At 39.6% G+C, this 14439-nt stretch overlaps 1 protein-coding gene across 2 annotated transcripts; it reads right to left on the bottom strand.

The window, feature by feature from the left end:
* Positions 1-12224: 12224 nt before the first annotated feature.
* Positions 12225-14088, bottom strand: LOC104213775 (serpin-ZX-like). 2 transcript variants are annotated; one of them, XM_070171637.1, is made up of 2 exons: positions 14044-14088; positions 12225-13204 (listed from the first exon to the last, which is right to left on the bottom strand). In XM_070171637.1, exon 2 carries the CDS (start codon positions 13090-13092, stop codon positions 12403-12405), a length of 690 nt encoding a protein of 229 aa, XP_070027738.1. In that variant the 5' UTR covers positions 13093-13204; positions 14044-14088; the 3' UTR covers positions 12225-12402. The 2 variants fall into 2 exon arrangements, with proteins under 2 accessions (XP_070027738.1, XP_009761620.1); XM_009763318.2 differs by lacking the exon at positions 14044-14088 and adding an exon at positions 13705-13974.
* Between the last annotated feature and the right edge of the window lie 351 nt (positions 14089-14439).

The raw sequence follows: 14439 nt of genomic DNA, 5'->3' as shown, positions 1-14439 counted from the left end.
TATGATGAAAAATGAGACATAGGGTGTAAGCAAAAGTGGAATCAGTGGAATGGTTCAAGTAATGTCATGGGATATATACGAGTTCAGATAGAAGGGTCAGAATAAAAACAACAGTTGGAGATCCTGCAGTTGAGGATCAGTCATGAGGTCAAAACAGTCCTTTCGACCAGTTCAAGGCAGTCTGTTGAAGCAAAGCAAGGCAAAGAGAAAACCGTCCCCAGCAAGAAGGCCACAACTAACCACCACATTTTTAAACCGACAATATTTCTTTGATTTGAAATAGGGGAAAAGATGACATTTGTTTCAGGAAGCACCCTGTGAGGGAAGCAAGTACCATGCAGGTTTGATCGTATAAATTTTCAGGCCCCTCCTGGAAAATGGGACCTAGGTTAAACTTTAAAACAATCATAGGTAGTAAATATAGGACAAATGTGCACCAAAAGGAATATAAGTTGATTTCAAAGTTCGCATAAGAGTTGTCAGGACCCTCCTGGATAATGGAACATAGTTTAAAACTGGCTTAGATAACAAGATTTAGCAGAAGTCATACCTTTAAAAGATATAGCTTAGATTTAAAATTGTCGTTTAGTTAAGAGTTGTCAGGAACCCCCCGGATAATGGGACCTAGCTTTCAAATTCTTAGTAATATTTGGTAATATGCTTCAGTTTAACATTCACGGATGCGCCCAGCTACCAAACTGGGGCAGAAAATTTTCTTTTATTTTGTCTATTTTTGTTGAAATCAGGCGTCCACCTGGAGAACAAGGAACAACAGTTGAAGTATCAGCAATCAGGCGTTCACCTGTAGAACAAGGAACAACAGTTAAAGTATCAGCAATCAGGCGTCCACCTGAAGAACAAGGAACAACAATTCAAGTTTCAGCAATCAGGCGCCCACCTGGAGAACAAGGGAGTACAATTCAAGTTTCCGCTTTCAAGTTCTTACTGATGTTTGGTAACATGATTTAGTTTACACTCATATATATACTCAGCTACCAAACTGGGGCAGAAATTTTCTTTGCTTTTGTCTATTTTGTTGAAATCAGGAGCCCACATGGAGAACAAGGGAATACAATTCAAGTTTCAGCAATCAGAAGCCCGCTTGGAGAACAAGGGAATACAGTTCAAGTTTCAGCAATCAGGAGCCCACCTGGAGAACAAGGTAATACAATTCAAATTTCAAGTAGTCAGGAGCCCGCCTGGAGAACGAAGGGAAGAAGCAATTCAAATTTCAAATAATCAGGAGCCCGCCTGGAGAACAGAGGAAAGGAAACAATAGTCAAAGGAAGACATTTAAAGGGGTTCAGCAGTCAGGTGCCCGCCTGGAGAATAAGGGAAAGCATTTCAAAGAATACCATTCAAGTCGGCCACCAAGGAACTTCTGAGGAAAATACAAGTCAATGAGGCAACATCGGTCACAAGATCAAGTTTGAAAATAAATCTTTATAAAGTATAGATTATAGCTTAGTCTAGTTTCTTCATTTGTCATGGTATAATAAGGAGGTCAGTAGGCAGTATCAGCAACAACAACAGCAGTAACAGCAAAACCGCAGCTTCATGGTAGTTCCAGCCGCCAAAACTTCCCGAACTACATTGACCTAATTCCTTTATAGCCAAGGATAGGTAGGAAACCTTTGAAGCAGAGGTTCGGTCAAATCTTTCAAAAAATGCCTCCCACGGAGTATTCAAACAGGCAAAAATCGCTCGTATCCGCTCACTTTATCTTTGCACGAAAACTCTTCGTGTTTCCGGACAAAGAGGGGTAGCTGTGAGCACGTGATTTTTGCCTCATATGAATTACTCCAAAATAATTCCCAAAATTAGGTCTTGTCTTTAATTATGTATGATTTTCTTGATTGTTTGCATATATTTGTGGGCATGTTTAATTTTATTAATGCATTAAAAATACAAAAATATAGCATTGGCATTTAAGATTTGATTTTTACATTTTTTAGAATTAATTAATAATTAGGTGTTTTACAAAAATGAAAATTCAAAAAATAATAACATATTTTTGTAATTTTAGTCAAATTGTGTGATTTTCTTTTAATTTGGCATTTAATTATTTGTGATAATTATTAGTTAGAGTTAATTAGTATTTTTAAGTTAATTTGGTGGTTTATAATTTAATTAGGATTTTAGTTTTAATTATTTTTTTGAAAGAAAAAGAAGAAAAGAAAAGAAAAAGAGTTAATAAAAGAGAGGAAATCAAATTTGGGCCAAAAGATCCCCAAGCCCAAAACAAAACCCGTACAAACCCACCCCAAACCAGCCCAGACCCGTCTGCCATACCCGGTCCACCCCTACCAGAACCAAACGACGTCGTTTGGACACGTTTTGATCAGGGCCATCAATTTCATTTGATCGAACGACCCCAAAGCTTTGCCCATTACCCGACCCCGACCCATTTCATCTGAGACCGATCCGGTCTTTAAATCACTCAAACGACGTCGTTCTAATTAGTCAGATGATCCACGTCGTTGATCTCGTTTGATCTAACGGCCTGGATCCAATTTCACCCCAGTATATATTTGACCAAATAGACCCCACCCCCTCATAACCCCCATCTCATCTTCCTCACCCAAACCCTAGAGACCAGCCACCACCATTCCCCACCGCCTTCCGGTGGCGGCGCTGACTCCAATCACTCCCAAAAATACACCCCAGAACCCCTCGATCCCCTCTTCCCGGATCCGTAACCCTTTACCTTCGAACATATCCCTTCGAATATCGATTCAAAAGGATGAACCTTAGCGCCGCCCTAACTTTCTCCGGTGGCGGCGCCGAATCCAATCCCTCCCAAATTAACACCACACAACCTCCACAACCCCCTTAGGCCCAATATATCATTAGTTTCCCTCGAATGTATCCAGAACTCCTCGAATATTGAATCTAAGTTCGAGCCTTAGAACCTTAAAATTCCGACCAGTGCATGAAAGATCGTTTGGTTGGATTTCTGGGCTTATTCAAACTTGTTTCATCACAAAATAATAACGCTCGTTTGTTCTGCATCAGGAACAAACGTTTGGTACTATTTTGGGCTGATTCAGAGTGCCAAATCCAAGTTCGAGCCTATCCAGTGAGTTCTTTCCTAGTTTTTGTTTATTTTCATTAGTGTTATTCTAATATTCGTCTTCCTCGTCTCTTTTTCTTTTTCTGGTCAATTTCATTTGAAATTCGATCAGTTCTTTGGTATAAATTATTTCTGTTCACTGTTGTTTCTTTAAGATTTGGTTTTATAGATTTGTTTCATATAATTAGGATATCAGCTTGTTGTAAGACTGTGAAATTGTATCTCATTAATCACTCAGTTAAAATAAGTAGGATTAGTTCAATAAGTTTGGTATTAAGTTCTTGTTTAATTGTGTAAATAAAAACTGATTAATATAAGTAATTCAAGGGTTTACCTACTTAAGAAGTTTCTAGTGGATAGTAGGGTTAGGATTGCACTAATGGATTAAATAATTAAGTAGATAATTGAGTGGACAATGGAGTGGAGGATTAAAGAAATGAAAATTTAAGTTGGTAGTGGAAAATTCACTAATTAAATGCCCATTTAAGGGAGCTGAAAATCAAAAAAAAGGGGGGGGGGGGGAGGCGGAGAGAGCGGTATACACTCGATATATACTCTGGATACACTGGATATACAGGGGCAAAATTCATTTTGGAGAGAGTAAAAAAGATAGAACCAAATTTTCTGAAATATTGAGAGCGGAAGAACACCAGAGAGAGTTCAAAGCTAGAAAGAGAAAACAAAGAGAGATTTCCGGACTATTTTTCTTCTCCATTTTTACTGGTTTTCTCCGTGTTGCTGGGATTTTTGGATTGAGGTGTTGAAGCTACTGTGTTGGGCTTTCTGCTGCTGTATTTTTCTGTTTGTTGTTGCTGATTGCTTACCCCATTTTTCTGTTCTACATACCAGGTACATGTCCTGAAACTCGATGTATGTAAATATCCAGTTGAAAATGAATGAAGTGGAGGCCTATTATTGTTGAAGTGGAGGCCTATTGTTGATTTACTGCTTTCATTATACTATAATAACCGTACTGATGGACTGTTAATTATAAGTTTATGCATTTGAACCGTTAAGTGTGTGTTAGATATTTAGAAATGCATATGAGTTTAGTTGAGTATTAGTTGTAATAATTCTATACTGGACTAACAGAATAGTTTCTATTAATTTAGTTAATTTCCGATTTTCCTAGATCCGTATAAATGGTATTTTCAAGCTGTGATTAATTAGGCTGTAGACTGTTAAAGTAGTGTGATACTTCTTCTGATCATGGGAGCTTTATATTTAGTAGTGATGATGTGAGTTAATCTATAATTCTGAGTTTGAGTGGTTGTGTGTGGGTTCGAAATCAGAAAGTTAAAAGTAGATATGAGATATGTAATTCGTAAGGTTAATTTAGGCAATCCATTTTCGTCCAACATCCTTAATTCTCGAGTTTCAATTCTCATATGTGGTCACGTTAGTGTTTAATCAAAGTTCATGAGTTAGCATTTTAATAAAAATGAGTCATAGTAGGGAATTTGAAATTTGAACTAGTATGCATCATGTTTGAAAATTGTGATCATAGGCAGTTTACGTGGGTCATAAAATCTCAAATCAGTTGCTTTCCAACTCATGTTTAATGTTGCATTGAATTTATTTTACTGGCTAGTTAATTTTAGTAGTAGATTCATCAGATTTGTGTTCTTAATTAAATTGAAATTCCATTTAGTGTAAAAGACAGGGCTTAACAGGCTAGTCCCTAAACGTTTGGGCCTCAGGATAATTGATGCACGCCCCAGGCCAGTTTTGGCCCCTTTATCATTTAGGCCTGGGCCAAGGTCTGTTTTGGCCGATTTTATGGTGTATATCTGGTTTTAAATTCCCTCTGCTGGGCTCACATCGGAGCCCAATGGTCGGATGTTGGTGCAAAAATATTACTTAGTTTGCATCAGTCCAGTAACAAATTAATTAGGGCCTTTCTTTTATTTTAGAGACAAATTAAGTAGAAAACTATAGATTGCTCTAGGTTTGCACTTTAAAATAATAAAACGGGATGAGCCTCGCTAAACAAAACACATAAATTGCGGGGCCCTCGATAATTGTATATATTAAAATACTTAGATTTCGGGACGGGCCGTTTAGCGAATTTCATGGCCTTCCCCAAAATAATAATGCGTTAGTCTCTTTAGGCGCGTATTTTAATAACATTACCTCCCTAAACTCGGGTGCGCATTTATGTGACCCAAATCCAAATCCCAACGATGTTAAAGTATGTCCAAAAACCACGGGTGCATTTATGTGACGTGGTTCAAGACTTGTTTTAATGACGTTGCAATTTTCTTTAAAAATGAATAAAAGCGGTTAAGGTTAAAATTTACACATAGGTTCATAATTGTTAAGATCAGATAATTTAAACCAAATATAACAGTTGAGCGACCGTGCTAGAACCACGAAACTCGGGAATGTCTAACACCTTCTCCCGGGTTAACAGAATTCCTTACTCAGATTTCTGGTTCGCGGACTGTAATACATAGTCAATCTTTTCCTCGATTCAGGATTCAACCGGTGAGTTGGGACACCATAAATCTCCCAAGTGGCGACTCTAAATCTTTAATAATAAATCCCGCTTCGATTGTCCTTTAATTGGAAAAACTCCCTTATGCCCTTGCGGGTGTAGAAAAAAAGGAGGTGTGACAGAAACGACATATGATATTTTTCCATATGAAGGCGATGACTTCCTATTCGCATATTTGGGCGAACACACCTGCTTCCACCTATTTGGAAAAGTAGTCAATTAAAACTAAAAGGAAACGTGTCTTACCTCGATCCATCGGGAGAGGTCCGACAATGTCCATTCCCCATTTGATGAATGGCCATGGCGAGGTGACGGAGTGTAGGAGCTCGCCCGCTTGGTGTATCATTGGTGCGTACTTTTGTAATTACTCGCACTTCTCGACGTACTCTGCTGCTTCTGTTTTCATAGTGGGCCAGTAGTATCCTTACCGAATAAGGCATCTGACGAGGGACCGATTGCCTGTGTGGGCACCACAATGACCTTCATATACTTCCTTGAGAACACACCTTGTTTGATTTGGTCCCAGGCATTTGGCCAAAGGGCCTCCAAACGTCCTTTTGTAAAGATCATTGTTTTTGAGACTGTACCTGGCTGCCTGCATTTGAAGCTTTTTGGCTTCTTTTTTATTTTGTGGGAGTGTTCCTTCCTGCAAGTATGTCATGATACGGTTGCGCCAATCCCAAGTTAAATTTATAGAATGTACCTCTACTTGGTCTATTGACGAGTGGAAGAGGGTGACCCTTTTTTCCTTGGTGATGTTTTTGGTTGCTATTGCTAGTTTGGCAAGGCCATCTGCTTCGATGTTCTGTGCCTGCGGTATCTAATCAAGTTGGCATTCGTCGAATTCTAGCAGCAGCTTATGGATTTCTGCTTGGTATTTCTATAGCCTTTGTTCCTTGATTTGGAAAGTCCCAGTAACTTGATTAATGATGAGTTATGAGTCGTACCTGAGGACGACTCGTCGTGCACTATACTTGAGGGCTAGTTTCAATCCTGCAATTACGACCTCATACTCGGCCTCGTTGTTAGTCATATCGTGGCACCGTATGAACTGACGAATTACTTTGCCCGTGGGGACTTCGAGTACGAGTCCCAGTCCAGATCCCGACGCATTAGATATGCCGTCGGTATAGAAGACCCAGTGGTCAGGTTGTTCAGAAGAGGTGCAGAGCGCTTCTTGCTCGACCTTGGGCAACATTTCGGCACTAAAGTCGACGACGAAGTCGGTGAGTACCTGCGATTTTATCATTGTTTGCGGCTGATAGGTGATATCATGCTCGCTTAATTCTATGGCCCATTTAGCCAATCTTCTCGACATCTCGGGCTTATGCAAGATACTTCTAAGGGGAAAAGTCTCCACCACCGAGATGGGGTGACACTGAAAATATGGTCTATGCTTTCAGGAAGCTACGACCAACACTAGAGCCAGTTTCTTGAGGTGAGGGTACCTCATTTCGGTGTCAATCAAGGTTTTGCTAATATAATAAATTGGGGATTGTATACCTTTGTTTTCGCGGACTAGAACTGCACTCACTGCGACCTCTAAAATGGCCAGGTAGATCAGAAGGCGTTCGTCGGGGTCTGCTTTAGCGAGTAGTGGTGGTGAGGACAAGTATGCTTTTAACTTTCTTAGGGCCTCGATACAATCCGAATTCCACTGAAGCCCGTTGTCCTTCCTTAGTACGTTAAAGAATTTGTGGCATCTGTCGGACGACCGTGAGATAAACCTTGATAGGGCGGCTATCCGACCCGTCAATTTTTGCACATGTTTTTTGCTAGTTAGTATTTCGGGTATTCCTTCGACGGCTTTGATCTAGTCTGGATTGACCTTGATGCCTCTCTGTGATACAAAGAAACCGAGGAATTTTCCTGAGGTTACGCCGAAGGTGCATTTTTCGGGATTTAGCTTCATTCCATACCGCCTTAATATGCTGAAGGCCTTTGTAAGGTGGTAAATGTGCTCCTATTTCTTTTTGAATTTGACCAGCAACCTCCATCGTCTTGCTGAGTTGGTTTTAAAACATTTTGGTGACCAATCTCTGGTATATTGCCCCCGCATTTTTCAACCAGAATGGCATGACTCTGTAGCAGTATGTTCTCTGCTGGGTGATGAAAGTGGTTTTTTCCTAGTCTTTTTCCTCCATGAGGATTTGGTTGTAACCCGAATATGTATCCAGAAAGCTTAGCAGTTCGTGCCCTGCTGTTGCATCGATGAGTTGGTCGATATGGGGCAATGGAAAAGAATCTTCCGAGCAGGCCTTATTTTGGTCTGTGAAATCAACGCACATCCGCCATTTTCTATTTTTCTTTTTTACCATGACTACATTCGCGACCCATTGGGGATATTTTGATTCTCGGATAGAACCATTAATGAGTAGCTCATTGACTTCAGCACTGACAGCCTCATTTATTGCGGCATTCAATTTTTTTTCTCATCTGTCGCACCGACGGATATAATGGGTCAACGTTCAGCTTATGCATGGCGATGTCTTTCGGAATGCCTGGCATATCTGAATGGGAAACGACAAAAATGTCGGCATTATTAGCTAAAAATTTATGGAATATACCTGGTTCTAAGAGGTTGTGTCCGATATAGGCCTTTTTTGTGCTATCATTGCTGTCTAGTTAGATGGGGTCGAGATCCTCGATGGTCGACTCGGCGGCCTCTACGATGTAATGATCTTTAATAACGTCTGTCTGTGCATCGGGTTTGGTTCCTGATGCTGCTAATTGCTATGCTTCTGCGTTTGCTCCCTTTAGTTGTTGGGTGTGTGCACAATCTTGGGCGATGCGATAACATTCTTGCGCGGTGCGTTGTTCGCCTCGTATGCTGAATATTCCCCATGGAGTAGAGAACTTGATTACCTGGTAGAGGCTTGACCGGATGGCTCGCATGGCGTGTATCCATGGTCACCCTATAATGGCGTTGTAAGATGTGCCTTGGTCCATGATGTGAAACGTTGTTTCCAGGGTGACTCCCACGGCTAGGATGGGTAGCATTATTTCTCCTAAAGTTTGTTTGACTGCATTATTAAAACCCGTCAGTTTTATGCAATGCAGTATTATTTTACCTTCGAGCCCCATATGTACGAGGACTCGAGGATGGATAATACATGCGCCGCTTCCGTCGTCTACCATTATTCTTTTCACATCAGTATCCGCAACACGTAAAGTAATAACTAAAGCATCATAGTAAGGGGAAGACAAACCGTCAGTATCTAACTTATCAAAGACGATAATATCTTCGAGGTTGTCATACCGTTCGTGAGTGATCAACCGTTTGAGTTTGTGTGCAGTGGTGAATTTCACATGGTTGATTGCTGTCTCGTCACCTCCACCAATGATCATTTGTATGGTGCGAGCTGGAGAAGGCAGTTTTGGAGGTCCCTGGTGTTGCTTGCGTCCAAGGGCGAAATTGGCTCGACCTTAGTCGCTCATCAGTTCTCTCAGGTGTCCCTGATTTAGCATCCTCACCACCTCCTGCCACAGACCTATGCACTCCTCGGTTTTATGACCTCATTCCTGGTGAAATTCGCAGAGGGTATTTGATTTCCGAGTGCTTGGATTAGACCACATCTTTTGCGGCCATTTTACCTTCATGTCGAGCTTCTATAGTGTGTACACTATTTCTGAAGGAGAAACACATAAATTGTGAGCAGATAAAAGTGGAGGCATACCTCTTTCATTTCGTTGTGCTGTGGTATGTCGAGGAGGGCCATTCGTGTGCCACGGGGGGTGTTTGATGGTTCCTCTGATATAGGGCTGATGTCTCTCAACCGAGACGAGGACCCAATTGGTCCCTTCGACCATCATTGCATCGATCTTTCCTTGCCTCTGCTTGAATTGATGTCAGCTGTTGGATCGGGCCATTAAGATTATCCTCGTCGGCTCTCACCTTGGCACAATAGGCGTTGTGAATATTTTCCCAAGTGGTGCGAGGATATTTCATGAGTCTGCTTACTAGCTTTCTGGTTGTTCTTGACCCGTTTCTGCTCAATCCGTTCTGAAAGGCTGCTACCGCCATCCCTTCCGATACATTCGGTAGTCTCATTGTCGCCTTGTTAAACCAAGCTAGGAAGTCCCTAAATCCCTCGCCAGGTGTCTGCCTGACGGTGAATATGTCGTTAACCCTGGCTTTCACCTTTTTGGCCCCTACATGAGCGGTGACAAACTTGTCTGCTATTTCTTCGAACATTGCTATTGATCGTGCCGGCAGTTGTGAGTACCAGGTTAGGGCTCCCCGTTAGAGTTTCGCCAAACTTTTTCAGTAGCACCGACAGTACTTGCTCTCTCGAAAGATCGTTGCCTTTCACCGCTGTGACGTAGTGAATGATATGATCTTCTAGGTCTATAGTACCATCGTATATCTTCAGGTACGGTGGCATTTTGAAGGTTTTGGGAATGTCATGGGGTGCTGCTTACTCATTGTATGGTTGTTCGATGAATCGGCCAACGTCTCGTTTTGGTAACAACTTTGGGGTGCCTGGTATCTTATCAACCCTTTCTTGATGCTCTTTCATCTGGTCACAGAGCACCTTATTTTCGTTTTCCATTTCCTCCACTTTCTTTAGAATGGTTGTGAATGCGTCACTACCTGCATCAACAATAGTATGAGTGTTACCAGTTCGGGGGACATCTTGCTCGTCGGTGTCTGTCGTGATTTCTACGTGCGCAGCGTCCCTGTTCTCCCTTTTGGGTGGGTTTGTCAAGTATGTTGTTCTAAGTGCTTGTTAGCCATTCTTCCAGTAACCTTTTCACCACTGGTGGTGCCTCTTATGTTAATGATGTGGAGGCTTCCTTTTCACGCGAAGCAGTAACGCTTTCGCAGGGGGGAGGTGAAGCATTTCGCCTAAGCGTAGTGCTTGGCGTCACGTTTTCATTGTCCTCCCTGTTGTCTTCATTGATAGTATTCAGAATGTTGGCGGTGACATCTGCTATCGCTTTCAATCTCGCATCTCCTTTCCCTGCCATTGTTAGTTTATGCAAAGCTAGGAAAACATGGTTATGTATCCCTTTCTATGATCTAGATGAAACTTTGATTTCAACTAAAGAAATTCTCATAGACGGCGTCAAATTGTTTGACGAAAAGATGTCAAAACCTTTATGATTAAAATAAATAATGATAAAGATGAGGTCAATCTTAGTTAAACATAATAAAATCTAGACCAAGCGATGAAGAGAGTAAGCAAGATGAATGATGTAACAAATATATTGGAATCGAGTGAATGCTCATGAATGTGAAGACTTAAATGCACAATCAAGCTTGAAAGGCGCAATCAACGTTAAAGGGGGAATAAATATGAGATGATTGGGGAATTTCTTTATCTTCTCAGATGAACAAGACTGCTTTTGTATTCACTCTAAGAGGATTCTTTTACAAAGTGTTCTTTGGTCTTTTTTCCTGTGTCTCCTTTTTTTTACTCACCCTTCTTATTTATAAGGGACAATCTCCCAAAAAATCCTAGAAAGTACAACATAGAGAATATTCGAAAGGCATATGCTTTGTCTCCCGCTAAGTTTATACTATCGTGGATGTCATGCATCGACTGACCGCCCTCAATCGTTGACTTTCACCACGACAACCACCAGACGATGCATCATGATAACCTCGTTCCTTGTCCTACTTGGTAATGGTCGTGGTTACTAAATTTGGACCATACAGTTACTACAAAATAAAAACTTCTGAAAATAATTAGTACTTAGTTAACTAAATTGTGCCTCGACAAAAGTTACTTCCTTTGTTTCATGAAAGTGAAACCATTACTCTTTGGAAAGTTAAACATGTACATTTCTAATGTTTTAAATCATTAAAATATTAATGCCCGAAATAGACGAAAAATTAGATGGTTCAATAATTATATTTCGAACCGCTTCACTGTTTTCCAGTATAGAGGAAATATCATTTTTCAGTCAATTATCTGATATATAAAAGTTCTTTACAGTACTTGGTTATAGTTCTATAGAACCATCAGCAATACTCAGTAGTATTATTTTAATTGAACTCAATTACCCCCTAGCTAAGACAATGTTCTTCTTATCATACCAAATAAACAAGTTGCCCATTGAAAAGAATAACCAAAGAAATAAATAACAATTCGATGTATTATCTTCTAAAGTTCTAACTCTGCCAATGAAATTTCTTTTTAGTTGATCTCATTTAGAACTTTCCTGATCTTTTTTCATTTGGTGATGCTCCTTGGTAGCATTTTCTGTCAAAACTTATGCAGGAAACAAATTACTACCTAGTATTTTTTGCCTCCGTTGAAACTTGACTTCAAACCTCATAGTTCTCCTTCTATTTCATTAAACATTAGTACACATCTTGAATGCTACAAGCCTTTTTAACTGCTGCCTCTTACATCATAGAGGGAAAAGGACTCATTCATCATAAATCAGAGGTATCGAGTTCGATCCTCGGGTATGACCGGAATTGCTTTTATTAGGGAACATTTTATCCTCCAATGTGGATATGGAGTCACCTTGGTTAGGGAACGTTTTACTTCCCAATGTGAATATGGAGTCGCCTTTGGTAGAAAATATTTTATCCCCCAATTTGAAACTTCATTGCGCGAATTCGATTTAGTCGAATCCCAATATGGATACCAAACACCAGATGATCACGAAAAAAAAGATAGAGAGAAAAGGGACAGAGTGTGAAACAATGCAGAATTTATTAAGCACGCCAAATGAAAAAAAACAAGATGAATGGAATAGTAGTCACGAGCATGATTTAAGGTGATAAACAAAACCCTCAAATTTCTTAAACAAAGAGCCAATAAACAAAACAACACCTAGCGAAAAGTACCAATCTTGAGACCTCTTACATCCTCAATTAATCATTTGACTCACTCAAAGGATTTAGCACAGCTCCAACAAAAAGCACCGATCTTGAAACATCTTCCCTGATCATGAACAAGAAAGGATGATCTGCTACAAACCTTGGACGAGGTGGTGGCATATCATACAATGAAAATCCCAAGTCATCATCTGACTCGTAAGTAACAGCTGCTGCCTCAGTACCCTTCTCATTTACTTCCACAAATGCTTTTTGTAATATCCTATTGATAATGAATGGCCCTTCAGTTTCTACAATCCCAGTTATCTCTTCGCATTCGTCGTCAAAAGGTAGAGTCAATCCCATTTCCTGCATTGTTTCTTTCACTTCATCCACTACAATGTATGAGAATTTGAACTTTGGAATGTAGAATGCATCAAGTTCTTCCTTCCGAAGTCTGTATTTTTTGGTAAAGAATTTTGGACAAGAATTCACTTTTGTCAATAAGTTAGGCAATCCATCTTTTTCTTTTGGAAGAAAAATATACATAGAAAACTCTTTCTTGTCTTTTCCAATTAAGTAAGGAATTTTAGCAACTTGAACACCTTCAAATGATCCATACAGAAAATCTTTGCAACCAGTCAAATGGAACTGAAATTTTGTCACCGTTGAGTAGGTAAAAATCTTTGTTCCTGGTTTGTTGTTCGTCAAATATTTCTTTCCATGTACCTTTAAAATACAAGGCATTTGCAAAAAGGATCGTTGTATATTGGTTGAGGTACTCTGTCTTGAGAACTTCTGCGATGAGGCCTTTTGATGCAACGCTAGCCCATAAGTTAGCTTCTTTTACCACCTCTTCCTGCATAAAAATAAGCATTGAGTTTATTTCCTATGCACAAGTTCATAGATAAACTAACTCAATTTGAGTTTATTTTACACTGGGTTGTTGTTGTTGTTGTTGATAAAGGGTGACATTGACACTATACTTAAGTGTATGGTCTAGCTATTAATATCTATTCTTATGTCTAAATTTTGGCCAGTAAAAATACTCGATACTTGTACTAGTGGTTTAGACTATCCGCCCCAGACCCCATTTGTAAGACTATACTAGGTATATTATTGTTGTATATAACAAGGAAGGAGTTTAGACTATTCTTCCAATGTATCTGGACTATATATATAGTTCCATTAAGGATGGATAATTCTAGAATCTTAGTGGTTTGTTGGCATAATATAATGTCTACGCTAATTCAGAGAGTTAAGAATAACAAAAGTATCAATTGTGATTTATGTGAAAATACTCAAGTGATTATATACGTAACGGGAAACCAGACAATACAAAAGAAAATGGCGACGCACCTTTCGTTGAAAATCAACAGATTTAGCCTCAGTTTTATAGAGAGTATTGACTAATTCTTTGAAAGAGTCTTTCAATTCATGTGTATAAGACACCCATATTCCGCTAACGAAGCTCAAATCTGGACAATTACTATCCCTCTCACTGTTGCTCTCAAAAACAGCAGCCATTTTTAAGAAGTTGGAATTCAAATCATCGATATTTCTAACGCCAAGAAACTGAAGCATCTGATTTAATGTATCTCCTGTTGCTCCGGCGGCTGTCATGCTCAATACGGCGTGGAAAGATAGTGGAGACAACAATATGTTAATATACTCAGATTTATCACTTTTTTTAATTACCTCCTTTAGAAGAATTCGACCAGCAACCTGTGCACAAGAATCAATCTTCTCTTCTTTTCCTTCGGCCATGTTTTTTTTTTTTTTTTGGCAATCCGCTACGCAAGCGCCTAGGGCTAGTTTTTTTTATTAATAACAGAAAAGAAAAATACAACAATTAGAAAAGGTAGAAATAAGGGGATAATAGCACCGATATTGTTACCCATATAACACAAACCGGGCTAAACCTTACCTTACTAATCCTATTGAGGCATAAAATAGCCTCACTAGCAAGCATGTAAAAAGAAAGAACTAGCTACAATCAAATATTCAGTGATCACCACAGAGTTTATAACATACTCTATGATGATATTACAAATCAGAATACTAACATAATGGTAGAATAAAATGTTGTCCCTT

This window comes from Nicotiana sylvestris, chromosome 4 (assembly GCF_000393655.2).
Source record: "Nicotiana sylvestris chromosome 4, ASM39365v2, whole genome shotgun sequence".
NCBI lineage: Eukaryota > Viridiplantae > Streptophyta > Magnoliopsida > Solanales > Solanaceae > Nicotiana > Nicotiana sylvestris.
Note: the sequence above shows the minus strand (reverse complement) of the source record. Positions and strands in the feature narration are given on the sequence as shown.